The sequence below is a fragment of the Dipodomys merriami genome, unplaced genomic scaffold (assembly GCF_024711535.1).
Source record: "Dipodomys merriami isolate MVZ:Mamm:240054 unplaced genomic scaffold, mDipMer1.0.p SCAF_14, whole genome shotgun sequence".
In the NCBI taxonomy this organism is placed as follows: domain Eukaryota; kingdom Metazoa; phylum Chordata; class Mammalia; order Rodentia; family Heteromyidae; genus Dipodomys; species Dipodomys merriami.
In genome coordinates this window covers 1,728,756-1,748,437 of record NW_027202715.1, presented here as the reverse complement: position 1 = coordinate 1,748,437, position 19,682 = coordinate 1,728,756, and the positions used below count along the sequence as shown (strand labels likewise).

Genomic DNA, 19,682 nt, shown 5'->3' with positions numbered 1-19,682 from the left:
GTTTTGGCAGTGAATGAAGAGCCAACTTTGAAAGGCCCTGAGGAAGGGGAATGTTTGAGAAACCGTCTTGAGACAGGACCAAGGTTTGGTGTGGAAAAGCCCATCATACAAGGCCTCTGGGGCCAGGCTTAAGGGTTGCAAGTGCAGCTGGAGCCCTTGGAACACATGCGCAGTGGTGCTTTTTCTAAAGGGAGCTGTGGTGGGGACATAAGTGGGTTGCCCAGAAGGTTGTGGTAGAGATGGCTGAAGGGTGAATGCACTGACCTTACTTGTGGAGAGTGGGTAGAGAAGGTTGGGAATGTCTCCCAGGTCTCTTACTTGTGCAAGTTGAAATAGAGGGGAGCAGGTTGTTCGGTGGAGCAGCATTAGCAAAAGGTGGAAATGTCTATGAGGTAGTACAGGGGTGAGTCACTATAGGAGGTGACAGCTTGTGTACTGTGTGGAAGGTCCTTGACACCAGTTAACAGCATTAGCTTGTTGGGTGATGTGGCTGTAGCTTAGAGCTCCTGGCCCTTTTTTTACCCCTAAATGAGGTTCATCTTCCTTGAAGGAAGAGCTGGTGATGAGCAGAGGGGGCTGCTGTGCTATGTGGCTAGGCACAAAGGTTATCATTTTTTGTACTCTTCCATATACTGAGCGGTATGAATTTAGGCAACAAAGTTGTACTTTTTTTTTTTTAATGCCAGTCTTGGGGCTTGAACTCAGGGCCTGGGCACTGTCTCTGAGCTTCTTTTGCTCAAGGCTAGCACTCTACCACTTGAGCCACAGCACCACTTCTGGCCTTTTCTGTTTATTGAAGAATTGAAGCCAATGCTTCATGCACTCTACCACTAAGCCACATTCCTGGTCTGCACATTTCTTTTTTTTTTGGGGGGGCGGGGGGGAGGTCCAGTCGTGGGGCCTGAACTCTGGGCCTGGACGCTGTCCCTCAGTTCTTCAGCTCAGGGCTAGCGCTCTATCACTTGAGCCACAATGCCACTTCTGGCTTTTTTCTTTTTTGCTTATGTGGTGCTGAGGAATCGAACCCAGGGCCTCATGCATGCAAGGCAAGCGTTCTACCACTGAGCCACCTTCCCAGCCCCCGCACATTTCTTTTTAAGGGACTTCAGGACAGGGATTTCTCAGAGGCATCAGGTGGTTTCTTTTGCCCTTTTTCCCTATGGGGAAGGGAGTCTCAGCTGGCTTTTCTCCCCACTAGGACAATCCTGGGACAGTGTGTTCTGCACTCAACTTTTGCCAGTCTCTGCAGAAACACCTGGCAGAACTGAACCACCAGAAGCAACTCGAGGCCAATAAGATTCCAGAAGTGGACTTGACTGGAATGGTGGCTCCCTTCATGGCCAATATCCCACTCCTTCTGTACCCTCAGGATGGTGCCCACAGCCAGCCCCAGCCAAAGGTGAGTGAGTTAATGACAGGGGTGTGTAAATGAATGACAGAGGAAGAGAGATAGTATGCACTTCTAAACAGAAAAACTGAAACTTGTCCAGTCCCTTGACTTTGCCCCACTCCCACTCCTGCCCAGGTGATTGTACCATGCCATTTCTAAAGAATGTTTAAGATACATAAAGCTCTCTCCCCTTCTTCTTTTTGATGCTGGGAATGGAGTCCAGAGCCCTACATAAACCTAAGCTCTACCATAGGGCTATAATCCTTCATCCCTTCTGCCCATATTACCATAATGAATTCTCAGGAGACCAGAAGCCTAGCCTAGAGAGCTGTGGCCCTGTGGGTGAGGTGCCTTCTCAGGAGCCCAAGCCTTGGTCTTTCTTGGCACAGCTGTATCCTAACTGCCTTCTTCGTAGTCTAGCGGAGATGTCTGCCAGGACTGTGTGCACATGGTGACTGACATCCAGACGGCCGTGAGGACCAACTCTACTTTTGTCCAGGGCTTGGTGGAACATGCCAGGGAGCAGTGTGACCGCCTAGGGCCTGGCATGGCTGACATGGTGAGTCTTTTCTCTCCAGGAGTATAGTGGGCTTTGAAGATAGTAGGGGTAGAGGAGCCAAGAATGTATGACCTCTTACTCAAGTGGTGCTGTGTCAAGCTCTAGCCAGCAGCTCAGAGGAAGAGTTGGTTCAAAGATTCCTTTCTTAAGCTTCTCTAAGTTAGGACTTAGAAGTTCTTTGTCAGTTGAATCTGGATGTCACAAAACTATTGGGACAAAATAGTGGAAGACATCTGTCACCATATGTGTTAGAAGCATACGTTCACTTACAAACTATCTCCTTAAAAGTGAGGCTGGCTGGGCACTGGTAGCTCATACTTACTAAAATTGTAGCGATTCAGGAAGCTGAGATCTGAAAATCATGGTTCAAGCCAGCCTGTGCTGATAAGTCTTTTTTCTCCAGTTAACCAGCAGAAAGCTGGAAGTAGAGGTATGTATGGCTCAAGTGGTAGAGCACCAACCATAAGTGGAGAAGATTATAAAAAGCATGAGGCCTGGAGTTCAGTTCCCAGTACCAGTACAAAAAAATCCAAAACAAGCTGAGTGGGGTGCTTGTGGCTCACACCCATAATCTTAGCTATTCAGGGGGCTGAGATCTGAGGATTGTCTGAGACTCCTATCCAATTAATCAGCAAAAAGCTAGAAGTGGAGCTATGGCTCAAGTGGTAGAACACTAGCCTTGAGGGAAAAAAACTGTAAAGGACAGTGCCCAGGCCTAAGTTCAAGCCTCAGTATCAAGCATAGCTGATGTTGTCTATGTGCCTTAATTTTTTTTTTGGGGGGGGGGCATTGGTTGTGGGGCTTGAACTCTGGGCTTGGGCACTGTCCCTGTGCTCTTCAGCTTAAGGCCAGGACTCTACCACTTAAGCCACAGTGCTACTTCCGGTTTTTAGTGGTTTATTGGAGGTAAGAGTCTCATGGACTTTCATGCTCTGGCTGACTTTGAACCACGATCCTCAGATCTCAGCCTCCTGAGTAGCTAGGATTACAGGCATGAACCAATAGTGTCTTATAATTCTAAGTGTGCTTCCACAGAAAGGGGTTGTCAGGAGAGCTGGATTGCGCAATATTTACTGAGAAGCCTTCTCCCTAAGTTGTGTGGGCTCAGAAGCCCATTTTGTTAGCCCCTTAGGTGGTTTCACTTCTTTGACCTTGTTCTCAGTATTAACCACGCTCATGAAATAATGTACAGAGCTGAAGTGACAGTGCCTGGCCACCTGAAGAACCTGCCTGACTGGCACGCACGAAGACAGTTGAAAGAAGCCTGTCCTCTGGGATAGAGCAGCTTTCTTGGATGGGAAGGGCTGGCCCTGGGGGAAACCCCTGAGGGTTTCTCTGTCCACTCACTTTCTATAGGGCTGGCAGTTGTGTCACCAGTCATTTATCTTTTTTTTTTTTTTTTTTTGGGGGGGGGGGTCCGGTCGTGGGGCCTGAACTCTGGGCTGGGCGCTGTCCCTCAGCTCTTCAGCTCAAGGCTAGCGCTCTACCACTTGAGCCACAGCGCCACTTCCGGCTTTTTTCTTTTTGCTTATGTGGTGCTGAGGAATCGAACCCAGGGCCTCAGGCATGCAAGGCAAGCGCTCTACCACTGAGCCAACTTCCCAGCCCCTCATTTATCTTTTACCAAGGAAGTTTGAGAAACTTGTGGCTCATTGAAGTGTATTTGCTATTGCTATTTTAATTATTTCACCAGCCCTCTTGATTTTCTCTCCAAGGAAGTGTCAATTGATGCAGATGCTCTCTGGGGGTTTACTGGAAATACCTAATTCAAAACTCTACTGGACTTAAGTTTTATAACTCTGTCAGAGAACGAATAAGTGGGTTTGAAAAGTAATCTAGGATTCCTAATTAGCCTATCTTGTATCTACATTGCTACTGAGGGAGTTGCTGAAAGATCTTGGGGCAAGTATGGGCCATAAAATGGATACAGAAAATCTAACATCCTTGTATTTTCAAAACACTTTCCACAAAGGTTTTATGGAAGGAAGAATAGCCAAATCACTATTTTATCTGACCAAAACACATACCCATTCTACCCTAGGGCATTTGCTTGTCAGTCACGCATTCGCCTTGTTGAAAATGCAGGTTGAGAGCTTTGTTTAGTAATAAATTTAACTCAACCTGTTTCTGTCCTTCCAGTGCAAGAACTATGTCAACCAGTACTCTGAAATTGCTATCCAGATGATGATGCATATGGTAGGTAGCCTCGAAGACCCTTGTTAGCATTTGGGTTTGAAGTGTTTCCAGGCATTTAAAATGTTACATGTTTTAGCTTCCCCTTTTTACCTTAAGAGTATTGAGTTGGACAAATCCCGGCCCCCCTCCCCTTCCCACTCCCTTCCCCCCTCTCCCCCCCCCCCCCCCCCAGCTGATCCTGGGTCTGCCCTGTGGTGGCCTGGGACCTGTTTGCCTGTGCACGTGCTATCAGATTGCTAGTGTCTGGCTATTAACGCTAGGGCCTGTAGAAGTAGTCTGCCCTGTCACCATGCCAGGCAGGGGAATTGCTATGGGGCAGCCTGTGTTTGGGATGGGGAAAGAGGGACCCAGCCTGGCAAAGCTGGCTCTGTGCTCTGTAGCAAGGTCATCTGTAGTTGCTGTTTGACCCCCAGCTCATGCCTTGATATCTGGGCAGCCATGTCCTTCAGGCCCTTGTGAGAGGTTCGGGAAACAGGTCACAGGAGTTGGAACTGGCTGATCAGCAGGCACTGGCTTCCTCAGATCTACCCTGTGGGACTACTCCAGTAGGGTATGCTGGTCTCATGTTCTGATTGGCTACACGGGCACTGATGGGCTTGAGTCAGTCTTTCATAGAGGCTTACAAAGCTTACTACCTACCTGCTTTGTAGATAGTTTTGTTGGAACCCAGTAGCCACCACTTTGTGCTTCCTCAGCAACCTAGGCCTGATGGTCTGCAGAGCCTGGCAAGAGTTACCTCTGCCTGTTCTAGTAGACTTTCTTGGAGCGGTGGCTTATTTGGGACTATTGCTCATGCTCTGCCTTGTAAAAACATGTAAAGTTTGTTAACAAAGACATGCACCTGAAGCAGGTAGAAGGAAGCCTGTGGTGTGAAGTGACCTAGTGAAGTGCTTCTTCAGAACTAACTTTAAATTTTTCTTATCATAGTATACTGTGTAGCAAGTTTTTGATAACTACTGATAATATTTGCTACTTCAGAAATCATTTGGGGTTTCAAAAACCCATCAATGGGAGCCTTTATTTATGTATGAGTTTGTACTTTAATTGCATATTCCCCTAAAAAGTTCTTGTCCATGGAATGTGACCAGTCCCTGGTGGCTAAGTGTTGATGCTGTTTTCAGGTTTGCCCTTGGAGTGATGAATGTCCTCATAGCCACTTATCTGTACCCATCCCTGGCTTCCCTTAGTGAGGCTCACCAACGCTGCTATTCCTAATGGAAACACAAGATGGGAGGGCAGTGGAGAGTGGTGATTTGCTGTGGCAGCCCCATGACTGTGCTTTGGGAAGGTTGGGTAGGATTAGGCTTTAGGGCTGGCTTCACTGCAATTTCTGATCATGGTTTAGTGCTGGAGGTAGGGACAGTGTACACACTAGTTGGGCAGTGGGGTCTACCTACCCCTTGAGGGCCCAAGTGGCTTTTGGGGTACCGCAAGCTAGAGGAGCAAGGTAGGTTGCTGCCAGCAGACTGCCAGGGTGTCCCTTAGACTTTGTGACATCTGTACACCTGGTTAACTGACTGTTTTAATTTTTCTTAACTGTTGTGTCCTTTCCTTTCTCTTTATTTTCACCTCCGATTTCCTGTTTTTTTGTTGAACAGCAGGATCAGGTATGTTACAGAGAATTTGCTTGTAGTGATTTGCTGCTTCTAGTTACCTGCTTTTTTTTTTTTTTTCTTCTTTCTTTTTTTGGGGATGGTGTCTGGCATGGTCATCTCTGACAGATACAAGGAATGATTGTGAAAGGCAAAGGTTCCCATTGGTCTAGGCATCCTTCCCTTAAGATCTAGCACTTAAGGTATCAGGGGCCCTTCTCCCCTTCTGAGAGGGGCAAATAGAAGTCAGCAGAGCCTTGTCCTCTGTTCACACGGCAAGCCCATGTTTGGATCATCAGTGAGAATGGGGACCCAGGTGGCCCCGAGGCAGTTCAGCTTCTTCCAGTGGAGGCCTGGCTCTCAGTACAGCACCTTGTGTCTGTCATAATGTGTGTGGGCAGTGCATGACATCATTGCTGGGTTTGTAACTCCAGAAATGCTTCTGCTGCATGAGCAAACTGGATGTAGACAGCCTGCAGATTATGGCTGCTGATCCAGAGAACTGGAAACAGTCTCTTGATTGTTGCTTCCGCTCTCTGGGTGATGGCTCCTTTGGGATCTGAAACTACAGAGGCTGGCACTCTGTGGGGACCATACATCAGTCCATACTGGCTGAGCCATCAGAGTTTTTTCGAGCTCCTTTTGAGTTGGTATCTATCTGGGTTTTGAGGTCTCATGGGAGAGAACTTAAAATATCTGGTTTTTAACCTAGGCCACTTCAGGGAGTCAGAACAAAGCCTCCTGAATCCTTGGCATCTTTTTTTTCTAAAAATCTTACTGTATCTTTAGCCTCATTCTAATTCTCCATATTTTAAAGTGTGCCAAAGACAGGATGCCCCTTTCCCTGCACCCCAGTCTTAACTGTTCTAGCCTTCTTTGGTGGCACAAGGCAGATACTGCCATGGTCTAGCTTGCCTGCCTCCAGACAGGCCTGCTATGCTCCTTGCAAGCTTGGTGGAGGGAGGCAGACTTCCAGGCCTGCATTCATACCATGCATATGTCCTAGCTCTCATCCTCTGTGATGGGGCTGGCTAGACAGCAGAGGGCATCAGTTTGAAGACCTTGTGAACTGAGATGATTCATGAGGTAGGGGTTGGGCTTTCATATGTATAGTTGTGAACACTGAATGTGGCTTATAGAAAAAAAGCCAGCATTTTCCCCATAATACATAATTTTAAATGGCCTTACCACCAAAAGATCCAATATGGTTGCATTTCTAATGCCTTGGGCTTTCTGTTTATGTATACAGTAGGTCCCCTTAAGTTTACTTTAACTTAGAATGAGCTGAGCAGCTTGAGTGTCTGGGGGGAGGGGGTGTTAAAAGGTGCCAGAAATTCTGTTCTTGGTTAGAACAGCCATGGCCACTCTTGGCTCTGCCTGAAGGCTACCTTCTCCAGATAGAGCTGGCGCATGTAACCTGCTTTTGGACACGAGCCCTTTTAAGTTGAATCTAGAGTCCCTGCCAGTGGGTGGGAGGAGGTAGCCTTGACACTGGTCAGGGTGCTCTGTACCCTGTGTAGCCAGAGGCCTGAGGCAGTAGGAGCAGGCTGTGTCTGATGGTTCTGTGCTCTTTTCAGCAACCCAGGGAGATTTGTGTACTGGTTGGCTTCTGTGATGAGGTCAAGGCAGTGCCCATGCAGACATTGATCCCTGCCAAAGTGGCTGCTGAGAGTGTCCTTCCTGCCCTGGAACTGGTGGAGACTGTTGAGGTACGTGTGCCATTGTGTACTGGTGGGGATTGTGTGACACTCTGCTTGACACTGTTTTTGGAGCTCACACATTTTGTGTTTGAGATTACTCTAGGTATAGAATGGATATTTCCTGGTAATGACACAGCCCCCTCCCCAGCTGTTTTACAGTTACAAGCCCTAGTACTGAGGGGAGCCCAGCTCCATCCTCCCCTTTTCCCTTTCCAGAGTCCTTTGGCTTCTGTAGCCACAGGACAGACCCAGGATGTTCTCCCCAGGGCTGGAAGTCTCATTGGACCTGTGCCTTTTTGTGCATGTAGATTTGTTCCCTCAGCACCCCTTTTGGTAAAGATCTACTCTATTCCGTAATAGACCTGTGTTTAGTACCTTTTGGGGGCAGGCACTGTCCTAGGGTTGTGGGGAGTAAATGAAGGCATTCTGCCTTCTCAGGAGGCCCTGGCTCACACTACACATGAAATACATATGCTTCAAGAATGTCCTTTGCATCGCGCTATCAGCTGTCTCCCTGTGCTTGCTTCTCTGCTTAGTATGTGTGGCCACAGGTAGGGTTGTGTACCTAAAGTCAAGAAGCAGGGCCTTCTTCCCCCAGGAGGTGCCACCCTGCTCAATCCAGTTCATGGTTGTATTTCTTAGTCATGTGTGACTACATCCATTTAAGTTAAGCAGTATTAAAACTTGAGATCCTTGGTGACACAGCCACATTTCAAGTGCTTGATGGGCACATGGAGCTGGACCTGTTGTGCTGGTTAGTGGAGGTAGAGAATGCTTGGCTTTACAGAAGGTTTTCCTCAACCTGATTGCTTTATTAAGGGAGGCTCTAGAGTAACAATCTCAGATGTTAATGAGACTTTGGAAAGTCAAGAGCAAACCCCTGACTTAAAAAAAAGTAGATACTGAGCTAGAGAGGTGGCTCAAGTGGTAGAACACCAGCCTAGCAAGCTCCAGGTCCTGAGTTCAAACAAACAAAAAAGAAATAGAGGAAGTAGATAGATACTGAATTTCTTATTCTGGTTCTGGTCCTGCTTCACTGTCCACCTTCCCAGTTCCAACATGGAATGACCAAATGATTATAACTGGATGCATGTGGTCATCCTTTCATGGTAGGGAGGGCCTGAGGTAGGAATTCCTCCTCTTTCTTTTCTTTCTTTCTTTCTTTTCTTTCTTACTTTCTTTTCTTTCTTTCTTTCTCTTTCTCTCTCTTTCTCTCTTTCTTTCTCTCTCTTTTTTTGTGTGTGGGAGGGGCAAGAGAAGTGGTGATAATGGAATACTGGAAAAAGGGATGGACCTTGCACTGTGTAATGAATTTGGAAATCACACCCAAAAGAAGCTGTATGTCATTGTGAATTCACTGGGCAGTGGCCCTTAGCCCACTAACATACCAGTCCCAATATTAAACTGCCCCACCCCATCCTCATAGGAGGAGCTGATCCAGGCCCAGGCTGGTGTATTCTGCAAGGCTTGTGAATTTGTGGTGAAGCAGATGGACAAGTTGATTGAGAACAACACCACTGAGGTATGTTGTCCTCAGAGGAAGGCCTGTCCTCACTCCCCACCCACCCCACCCCAGGGAATCCTGTGGAAGCTGGAGGGTTGGGATGACCCTTGCTGTTTTTTTCTTTTTGGGTAGATTGGGGATCGAAACCATGTGCTGGGCAAGTGCTCTACCACTTAGCCACAACCTTCCCCTGGTTTTCAGTGCTATGTATAGAGTGAGGGGATGGTTTCCTGGAGTTTTTAGAATCTTTTCCATACCTACCCTCCCATCTTACATGCTCCTTTTTGTGTGTGTTTCAGGAGGAAGTCCTCAAAAGCTTGAATGTTGCGTGCTCCCTATTGCCTGCTACTGTGTCCAATGTGTGCCACGAGATGGTGGACGTTTATGGTCCCTCTGTCTGGTCAATCCTGGAACATGAGATAAGCCCCGAGGTGGTGTGCCAGGAACTCAGCCTCTGTTCCTCTGACAAGGAGCAGATGGGGAAGATTGGTCGACTAGGGCTGCGCCAGCCACCTAAGCTGCCCAAACTGTCTGCATCGCCTGGTGAGCCCAGAGTACAGTAAGGGGCAGCCTTCTTGGGACCCTGCCAGTACTGAGCCCTGTGCCCTTTTTTACAGCACGTGTGACTCAACTAAAGAAAGGGGGCTTCTGCGAGGTGTGCAAGAAGCTGATCAGCTATTTGGAGCACAACCTAGAGAAAAACAGCACCAAGGAGGAGATCCTGGCTGCACTAGAGAAGGGCTGCAGCTTTCTGCCAGACCCCTACAAGAACCAGGTACGGATTGTAGCTGTTGTGCACTGCTGTGAAATATGGGGAGGACAGATGGCTGCTTCTTTCCCAGGCCTGGAGTCAGGTGGGTGACCAGGCTCACATGGAGCCATGGAAGGAAAAGAATTGGGCTAGGGGGCCATGTGGGTAGAAGGATATATATGGGAATATAGCCCCCAGGGATCCCTGGTGAGGAACCTCAGGGACCATCATGATAGAGGAGTGTGCTGGGCACCTGTTGGCCTTGTATGGCTGTGTGCATGTCCTGACCTGTGTCCCATGTTCACTTGGCAGTGTGATGAGTTCGTGACCGAGTATGAGCCTGTGCTGGTGGAGATCCTTGTGGAGGTCATGGATCCTTCCTTCGTGTGCACAGTAAGCCTCCCTGGGCAGCCTGGCTTCTTCATGCAGTTGTAACCTGGGGGTCTGCATGGTCTGGAAGGTTCCTCTCACACTTGGCAGAGTTAGGACAGAGAACAACTGTTCTCTCTAACCCTGGTAGTCAGAACACTGATTCCACCTGCTTCTGGAAGTGCTCACTCTGTCCTGACAGGGACAGAGTTCTACTTTTGACTCCTTTATTTATCTTTATTCTTTTTTACACAGAAAATTGGAGCCTGTTCCTCTGCTCGTAAGCTTCTTTTGGGAACTGAGAAATGTGTCTGGGGTCCTGGCTACTGGTGCCAGAACATGGAGACGGCGGCCCAGTGCAATGTAAGTAACTGCGCATAGGCTGCAGCCTGTCCTCAGCAGGATGGCTTGCTCAGGACCCTGTCTTGTAGGGACCTCAGTTCTCTGCCTGCTTTTGTGGGATGAAAACCCAGGGAGGCAGGTGGGTCTTCAGGGTTTCCCAATTAAGGTAGGGCTAACGATGCTCTGTGTGTGTGTGTGCACACACGTGTGTGCCAGATCTGAGACCTGAACTTAGCACCTGGGCATACTCTGAGCTTTTTATGCTCCAGGCTAGCACTCTACCACTTTGAGCCACAATTCAATTTCTAGCTTTTTGGTAGTTATGTGGAGATAAGTGTCTCATGAGCTGGCTTTAAACTGCAATCCTGAGAGTGCAGCCTCCTGAATAGGTAGAATTACAAGCATGAGCTACAGCATGCTCTTGTTTGATTTTTTTTTTTTTTTGTCATGGGGCTTGAACTCTGGGCCTGGACACTGTCTATAAGCTCTTTTTGTTCAAGGCTAGAGCTCTACTTCTTTGAGCCACAGTGCCACTTCCCACATTTTTTTTTTTTTTTTTTGAGTCCAGTCGTGGAACCTGAACTCTGGGCCTGGGCGCTGTCCCTCAGCTCTTTAGCTCAAGGCTAGCGCTCTACCACTTGAGCCACAGCGCCACTTCTGGCTTTTTTCTTTTTGCTTATGTGGTGCTGAGGAATCGAACCCAGGGCCTCATGCATGCAAGGCAAGTGCTCTACCACTGAGCCACCTTCCTAGCCCCATTACTTCCACATTTTTTTTGTCTTGGGGTTTGAACTCTTGGCCTGGGCGCTGTCCCTCAGCTCTTTAGTTCAAGGCAAGCGTTACCACCTAAGCCACAACGCCACTTCGATTTTTCTGGTAGTTTATTAGAGATAAGAATCTCACAGACTTTCCTGCCTGGGTTAGCTTTGAACTGAGATCCTCAGATCTCAGCCTCCTGAGTAGCTAGGATGACAGGCATGAACCACTGATGCCTGGCTTTTTTTTTTTTTTTAAACTGAGGATTGATACTTGGGGCCAGGCAAGGGCTCTACCAGCGGAGCCTTCTGGAGAGAGGGGGTGAAGGATATTCTTCAGTGTGAAGCTTCTCTGTTGTTGGCCTATTGTGACAGGGTGTGTGGACAAGGCCTGTGGGACTTCACTGCCTAGACCATTGCAGTTTCTTGTGCCTTAGCAACACATTTGCCCTGGGGCCTAGAAATTGAAATAGCCCTGGCCCAGCCATCCTAGGCAGGGGCAGGGGCAGGGGCCATGGCACTGTCCTAGATGGTGGCTGCCACTGCTAGCCAGGCTGCTTCCCTGGATAGGGATGTTGGGTCTGACCTCATTGTTTAATGTTCCTTTATGCAGTTTTCTCTTCCTCCCTGGGGTTCTTGTGACCATGTCACTTATTGATTAGTCACTGTAGGCTACTGTAGGGGAGAGGCAGAGAGGTCCCTACTCTGGCCTGTCTCCTTCCTCCAGCCAGGCTCTCGCCTGACCCATTATCCCTACCCTGCAGTGGGCCAGCCCTGGAACTGGTTTCTGCTGCTGAGAAAAATGTGCCTGTGGGTCCCTCTCTAGCCAGGGCATGGGTCCTGAAGCTACTGTGGTGTTCATCTGCTAGAGTAAAGGACTTTTACCCATGCTGCTTTGGTCTCGTAAGAGTCCTCAAAGATGTAATGACCACAGGCTCTTGGTAATACTGGAGATTGGTCCCAGGACTCATGCATGCTGGGCAAGTACTCTAGCTACCTTTTGAGCTAGGACTTCAGCCCCCCACCCTCCTTTTTTTTTGTTGGTCATGGGGCTTGAACTCTGGGCCTGGGCGCTGTCCCTCAGCTCTTCAGCTCAAGGCGAGCGCTCTACCACTTGAGCTACAGCACCACTTCTGGTTTTCTGGTGGTTTATTGGAGATAGGAGTCTCACGGTCTCTCCTGCCCAGGCTGGCTTTTGAACCGAGATCCTCAGATCCCAGCCTCCTGAGTAGCTAGGATTACAGGCGTGAGCCACCAGCGCCCGGCTCTCCCTTAGCTCTTCAGCTCAAGGCAAGCACTCCGCCACTTTGAGCCACAGTACCACTTCTGGTTTTCTGGTGGTTAATTATAGATAAAGAGTCTCATGGACTTTGCTGCCCCAGCTGGCTTTGAACTGTGATCTTCAGATCTCAGCCTCCTGAGTAGCTAGAATTACAGGTGTGAGCCACCAGCACCTAGTTTCCCTCCCTCTTATTGGAGAGAGTTTCACCATGTAGTCTGGCTGGCTTTAAACTACCAAGTGCTGGGATTATAGTATGCATCTCTATATCCTACTCCTAAGTGAGATACTGTATTGGGTACTCAGAAGATGCTGGGTCCCACTTTTAGGTGTTAGGTGTTTAGCTTGTGTGAGGCCTAAACAGTTTTCTTTCTCCTCTCAGGCTGTGGACCATTGCAAACGCCACGTGTGGAATTAAAATTTTCCATCTCACAGAAACTGTAACTTTTTCTACGTGTGTATGTGGGGTAGTGAACGCACAAATATCCATTTGACTTTACCAAAAAAAAAAAAAGTCCTTACACCCTTCCCCCCAATAGCATTGCTGTCTTGTGGGAAGTGCTGGCAGCCCACAAACAGCTGCTTCAGTGTTCCCTGTCTGCCAGAGGATGAGGTACTGGGCCCCAAGGTCTCTAGCTGCCCTTGCATGCACCTGCTGGGAGCAGGGAGGGCATTTCCAGTGCTGGTGAGAGCCAGAAGAGCAGGCAGTCTTTAAGACAATGTCATTCATCCCCCACTGTATTTTGGAAGCACCCTTGAGTCTGCTTTTTCCTGTCCATGCCTTGTTTGGGGTTCTGTGGGAAGTGTACCTGTGTACTGAATGTACTCTGGCTCTCATGTGGGATCCCTGGTGGCTGCTGCCTGCGTGCCTGTCTGGATGCTGCCGTTCTGCTTCAGTTTTTTTGGCCCTTTTCAAGTCAGTGTGGCCAACAAGCAGAGGGTTTACTGCAGTGTGCAGAGTGGTACTGTTTGGGGCTTTTTGCCTGCCACCACCGATTGCCAGGAGACTGCAAGCTGAGCCACCAAGATGGCCATTTGCTGTTATGTAGACTTAGTGATTTTCATTTGTCTTGCAGTACTAAAGTTTCTGTGATTTAACAATAAAGTTCCAATAAAGTTCTGTTAACAGATTTGGGTCTTGAGTTTCTGTCAGGAATCAGTGTGGCCTCTTAGCCCGTGACCCCTTCACACATGTAGTAGTCCCCGGGGTCCCTCTTGGCCCAAAGCAGAAAGTACAATGGGTAAAAGGCCACCTAACTGTCTTGCAGTAGGAGAACTTGCCTATTTTTACCCCTTTGTGGTCCCCATAACCTCAGTACATGCATGGTACTTCTCCAGAGCCAGTATATTTCCAGTTCCTTGAGTTCTTTTTTAAACAGACCATTCTAGAAACTTCGTGAGAATCAGTTAAAACCAGGGGAAACAGTGAGGGAATAACTTAATTTGGAAAAAGAGCACACAAACACTCTACATTCAAAACCCGGGAAGTTTCCATCAGTCACATATCTCACAGCTGGGCACATTGGGGAAACCAGTGAAATGGAATGTTGACCTTGACCTTGTCTATGTGGAGGGCAGGGACCATTCACTGCCTCCACCTGGGTGTTCAGACAGGTGATAGCACAGCTGGCCTCAAAGTCATTGGCTGGCCATTAGGGGTGCCAGCCTGGGCCTCGTTCCTGTGCTAGGGTCCTGCCTTTTGGTGATTGGGACTTGCCAGGGTGGAGCGGGAAGGAGGAACAAGGGCCTGTTTGCCCTCTCTAGCCCAGCAGCTGGTCCTCAGTCTCCTGAGCCCCCAGTGACCCTCCTTACCTCATCCTTAGATGCTTAGTATTTTGTTTGGTTTTCTTAAAAAAATAACAAATCTTATGAAGGTAGAGATCAGATGCTGAATGACAGTCTGGCAAAAGTCTCAACAGTTGTGCAGGCTGCCAGGGCCAAACCAAGGTGGTCCATGCAGAGCTGGCTTGGCCTTGCTCCTGCCCTGGGGTTGAGCACCTCCTGCCAGTGAGGCACCTATCAGTCACAGCTCCGTGATCTCCAGGGGGCTCTCCATAATCACATCTCGGAGCTTGTGCAGAGGTGTGGATTTGGCGGACTCTGTACGGGCATTGCGCTCCAAGGCGGTGGCCTCAGTGGCTGTCAGCGTCTCCAGTGAGCGACCCAGGCCCTTCTGGTCATCCTCAGGTAGGCTGCTGAGGTCAGTGGCTAGCAGTGTGCCGGTGCTGCCGTGTACCACATGAATCCCATCTGGCCCCTTGAGTTCCATAGGTGGTTTGTGGCGGAAGCGCAGGCTGCCCTGGTTTGGGCTGCAGTCCACAGGTTCCTCTTCCAGATCAGTCTGAATCAGCTGCAAGAGGCCAGGAACCCCTGTGGCTCAGGGTACCCCATACCTCCCAGCCCAAGGCCATATCCCAAGTGTGAGCAGAATGGCCCCAGGGTCCCATCAGATAGTTTTCTATTCTTAGCACAAAAGGAACCTGCCTGTACGGGCTGTTAGCCTCTTAAGGTGCTGCTGAACAGGGATGAGGCCTATGGATATTTAAGGTGTCATTGTGACCTCAGGAACATGTATGTCTTGTGAAAAAAGGTCTGTCACCGAGTTGACTTAAAAAGTATGATAGTTTTGGGTTTGGTTGGGGCCATGCCCCAGCCCTATGAGTAACTCTTAGTTCCAGCCAGGTAGAGATACACAGGGTGTGGCTATGACTCAGATGGCCCTTTGTGCCCTGTGTTTGGCAGTTCCAGTTGACATTGTGTACCCAGAGGAAATCAAGTGGTTTATTTTTTATTTTTTGGGTCTGGTCGTGGGGCATGAACTCTGGGCCTGAGCACTGTCCCTCAGCTCTTCAGCTCAAGGCTAGTGCTCTACCACTTGAGCCACAGCGCCACTTCCAGCTTTTTTCTCTTTTTGCTTATGTGGTGCTGAGGAATTGAACCCAGTGCCTCATGCATGCAAGGCAAGCGCTCTACCACTGAGCCACCTTCCCAGCCCGTAGTTGTGGGGCTTGAACTCAGGACCAGGGTGCTTTTCTGCTCAAGGCTAGTGCTCTACAACTTTGATCCACAGTGCCACTTCCTGTTTTCTGGTAGTTAATTGGAGATGAGTCTCATGGACTTTCTGGCCTGAACTGGCTTTGAACTGTGATCCTCAGATCACAGCTTCTAGAGTAGGATTATAGATGTGAGCCACCTGTGCCCAGCTTAGGCAATCAGTTTTTAAGTCACTGTGTAAATGTTGACACAACTGCCTTGCCTACACATGTAGGCCTGGTTGGTCCTTCACCACTTCCTTAAGTAAACCATTCATCAAAGATAGCTTGGAGTTTCTGGACTCTGAGAAACACTGCCTCTGAGCCCACCATCCCTGGGGAAGATCCTGGGGCCAGAAGTCAGAACCTCCTGATTTCCTAGACCCACCCACCACCTAAGGAGGGCTTTGACCCTGGCTGTTGGGCTCCATAGACAGAGAAGGATGGCAGAGCAACAGCATCCCCAGGAGTGGGGCACAGCACACAGCTCCCACCCACCCCTGGCTACCTCGCTACCTCGGAGATGGAAGAGTGGCAGGAGGAGGCTTTTTGCACCATCCGCTGTGCAAAGAGCTTTTTGAGCCGCAGGTAATCCTCCAGGACCACCTTCAGCAGCGATCCCTGGAGGAGGGAGAGGGTTAACCCCCACCGAGTCTGTCCCAGGCCCATGCTCATTCCCTGTGGGAGTCGGGTGCATAGTGTCTAGTCCTTGCGCAGAGGCTGGGAGCCAGGCCTGCTGACTGGCCAGCCAGAGTCCATGTCGGCTTATGCCTGAACTTAGACCACCTCAGGTTACAGCTCGTTCACCCTGGTGCTCTCCCCCCATGGAGGGCAGATCTAATCTAACAGCCTGGAGTTTGTACCTCCTTGCATCTGTGAGTGGGGTTCAGTGTCAGCCAGGATCTGGGTGTAGGTGACTGCAGGAACGGCTCACCTTGATGGGTCCCTCGCGAATGATCTGGCCCAGCTTGGCAATGTTGTCATACTCTTGGATTGCTGCCCGCAGGTACCTGTCATCATCAGGCTTGACTGCTGCTGGCTCACGGCCAAAAGTTCCCTGGGAAGAGGGGATATTAACCGGAACAGTGGTAGACACTTATGTACACACCACCGGGTAGGGAACAACAATCCTTCTGAGAACCCAGCTCCTTGGCCAAAGGGGAGCCTTTGTCCCTCAGTCCACCCACTGCCCTGGGCTCACATGGGTGCGGGTGGGGCTGTTCCACAAGTCTGCAATCTCACTCAGGTTCTCGGGCAGGTCATCCTCGTGTTCAGCCTGGGCGGCCAACTCCAAGTTCCGGCAGAAGGGGTCCAACCACACTGGGTTGGCTCTGCAGTTGGGAAGTGGGAAGAGGTTGGAGAGCCAACCTCTGGGAGGTTCCAAGGGTGGGAGGTGGCGGACAACCCACCAGGGGGCGCTCGCATCCCAGGCTGCAAGGAGCTCTTTCCTAGGAGGGTCCCAGCAGAGCTTCCACTAATGAGACTCAGGGCCCCACTCACCCATCGAAGGAGTACTTATTGGTGTTGGGCATGTCCATAATGTCAATGAAGCCACGGTTCCCTGCGGGGAGAGTGTAAAGGTAGAGTGGGAGGAGCCCCTGCCCTTTCCTTTCCTGGTCCATCATAGCCTTCACTCACCTGCTGAGCCAGCTACAATGGCCTTGAGCTTCCTTTTATGTCTGCAGAGAAACAGAGACTTCCATGAGGGATGTTGGGCTTGAATCATAGATGCTTAGCCCTAAAATCTCTCCCTACCCCCAAGCATCCAGGAACAGGGTGGTCATCTAGCTCTGGGCAGGAGTGGGCATACTCACACGGTCCTATAGTACCAGTTCATGAGGATGAAGAGCATGGCTGCCAGGAAGAGGAGGATGGCCAGAACGATGATTGCCATCTACAGGAAAAAGTACGCCATGCTTAAGCAGATGGGCTCTGAGGTAGAGCTTACCCAAGCTATGGGGGGATGCAGTGAGGGCAATCCTGGTACCTGCAGGGCAGACATATCATCCGGCAGCCGGACTGAGATGGCAGGCTGCACGTCCAGGACATTGTAGTTCCGGAAAAGGTTCCGCAGCTGTTCTTTGTTCTCATCTATCATCTGGATCACTCTGGATGAAGGGCTAGCAGCTTGGCTCTGGCTCAACCACAGTCACATCCTCTTGCCCCGCCCCCCGCCCCCACTACCCCCAACATAGCCTGCTATGATCTAGTCTCTAGCCCCTAGGTTCACCATCTGATCTTGTGAGAGGAAAGCCTGCCTGCCTGCCTAAGAGAGCTTGGCACCTCACTGGTCCTCAGGCTTGCATGAGGGGCCTGGGCTACGCTCATGACAGGTGGCAGATACCATTTTAGAGACCAGATAGGCTCCGAGAGCCAAAATGGCCCATACCATGTTCTCTCCTCCAACCCTGCCTGCCTCTTAAGAGGAGCCCCTACACAATGGGCCTGATGTTGTTTGTGCCTCCTGATTCCAGGGCAGGTGGGAAGGGAGACAAGATGAGGCAACGAGCTGGCACTTACCGGTCAACGTCAAGGATACGGTTAGTGTCACGGTTCACCACATGGATGAGCAGCTCTGTCTGAGCAAAGTTAACCCGGCCCTTCTGGTCCACGTGGAACTAAAGGAGAGGAGGCTTTATGGGGTATGGTCATACAGTAGGGGCGAGGTGGGGAGGGGAGGAGCAGCTTCTTCCAGGAGCCCTTCTGTCCTACCCTGTCATGGACCTATCACTAGATATCGCTAAGGTCAAAGCATAGTTAGTACACATTGCCCAACAGAGCAGGTGTGACCATTAGTAGTCCCATTTTAGTTAGGGGGAAACAGGCCCAGAGATCTGGAGGAACTTTACTCAAAGCCATGCTGCTAGGAAATGACCCAGGAGGCACATAGCCCCTTTTCAAGTGCCTGTTCTGTCAGGCTTCCTTTTTACTCTCTCTGCCCCTAGCCCAAAGTGGGCCCCTGGGTACCTGCACATCATCTGTGTTGACAATGGCTCCAGTGATGTTGGAGAGCAGGCGGATGAACTCCTCCTCAAAGCCACGCACACGGTCAGGGATTTCATTGATGACGATCTTGACACGCTGGTCATCCCTCAGGATGTAGATGCCAATGATGGCTGTATCATTGTGGCCTGCCAGGTCTCGGGCCACAATGTCCACCACGAAGTAGCCTGGGCTGTAGGCCATGAAGAGGTCAAAGGTGCGCAAGATCCCATCCACACTCCCTGTGGGAAACACCCAAGGTTGAGGCCTAATTCAACTTTGAGCACTCAGCATTCCTGAGCACCCCAAGGGAGGGCCTAGGGCTTAGGGCCTACCTGAGTAGGCAGCACAGATGCCCCACAAGGAGCAAAGGTAAGAGCTGGAGGGGGAGGGACGGACTGTCCATCTGAAGGGACAGCCATGCAGGTCTTGGCTGCTACCTTGCCACCCTGACACAACTTGCTTTTCCTAGAGGAGCTAGGTGTTTCTATTATGTGAATCCCTTAAAAAACAAAACAGACATGAGGCCCTGGGTTCGATTCCCCAGCACCACATAAGCAAAAAGAAAAAAAGCTGGAAGTGGTACTGTGGCTCAAGTGGTAGAGCGCTAGCCTTGAGCTGAAGAGCTGAGGGATAGCACCCAGGGCCAGAGTTCAGGCCCCACGACCGGACCCCCCCCCAAAAAAAAAAAAAAAAACCAGAAACAACTGCCAAGTTTGTATACAATCTGCTTATTAAACAAAATTGTAGATTGAACTAATACAGAGGTAAGTGTATAACTCTGATGTCCCTTGCTGGGTGCCACAGCCATTTCTGAGCCCCCTTAGTGTCCCTCTCATGTACTGGATACAAGTAGTTCAGACCCCCCCACACACAGTAGAGAGATGACTAGAGGTACAAGGTAGACATCTCTAAAAAGACAATAGACCTGGATTCAAAATTTGCCACTTTTAGCTTTGGGTGACCTTCAGCTAAGCTACTTAGCCTCTGATCCTTTGATAATTGGACTGAGAGTGGTGCAAGTGCAGACTGGAGGAGCTGGCACATGGACTAGACGTTGAAGGATGGAGGGCAGATGAAAATAGAGATAGGGTCTGTGAAGGGAGGGGCCCAGGGGTCTGAAGAAGCAAATGGGAGGCTGTTCAGCCTGGCTGGACACAGGGCCTTAAGAGGGGCAGAGGGAAGGAGGGCGCTGTTGGCTCATGCCTGTCATCCTAGCTACTCTGGAAGC

General features: G+C 49.9%; 2 protein-coding genes across 2 annotated transcripts in view; one reads left to right on the top strand and one right to left on the bottom strand.

Moving 5' to 3' along the window:
- Psap (prosaposin) overlaps positions 1-13,567 on the top strand; it is a 36,760-nt gene extending 23,193 nt beyond the window's left edge. Inside the window, exons 5-14 of the mRNA XM_070020518.1 lie at positions 1,199-1,399; positions 1,806-1,949; positions 4,089-4,145; positions 7,315-7,446; positions 8,864-8,959; positions 9,241-9,484; positions 9,559-9,716; positions 10,005-10,085; positions 10,317-10,424; positions 12,820-13,567. Coding sequence (XP_069876619.1) covers positions 1,199-1,399; positions 1,806-1,949; positions 4,089-4,145; positions 7,315-7,446; positions 8,864-8,959; positions 9,241-9,484; positions 9,559-9,716; positions 10,005-10,085; positions 10,317-10,424; positions 12,820-12,855 — 1,257 coding nt within the window. The 3' untranslated portion in view covers positions 12,856-13,567. The remainder of the gene's footprint in view (positions 1-1,198; positions 1,400-1,805; positions 1,950-4,088; positions 4,146-7,314; positions 7,447-8,863; positions 8,960-9,240; positions 9,485-9,558; positions 9,717-10,004; positions 10,086-10,316; positions 10,425-12,819) is intronic.
- Positions 13,568-13,713: 146 nt separating this feature from the next.
- Cdh23 (cadherin related 23) overlaps positions 13,714-19,682 on the bottom strand; it is a 355,092-nt gene continuing 349,123 nt past the window's right edge. The window contains exons 59-68 of the mRNA XM_070020517.1: positions 18,437-18,693; positions 17,990-18,087; positions 17,457-17,577; positions 17,284-17,363; positions 17,108-17,148; positions 16,970-17,030; positions 16,671-16,800; positions 16,404-16,526; positions 15,986-16,090; positions 13,714-14,787 (exon numbers count right to left, since the gene is read on the bottom strand). Of these exons, the coding sequence (XP_069876618.1) occupies positions 14,461-14,787; positions 15,986-16,090; positions 16,404-16,526; positions 16,671-16,800; positions 16,970-17,030; positions 17,108-17,148; positions 17,284-17,363; positions 17,457-17,577; positions 17,990-18,087; positions 18,437-18,693 (1,343 nt within the window). The 3' untranslated portion in view covers positions 13,714-14,460. The remainder of the gene's footprint in view (positions 14,788-15,985; positions 16,091-16,403; positions 16,527-16,670; positions 16,801-16,969; positions 17,031-17,107; positions 17,149-17,283; positions 17,364-17,456; positions 17,578-17,989; positions 18,088-18,436; positions 18,694-19,682) is intronic.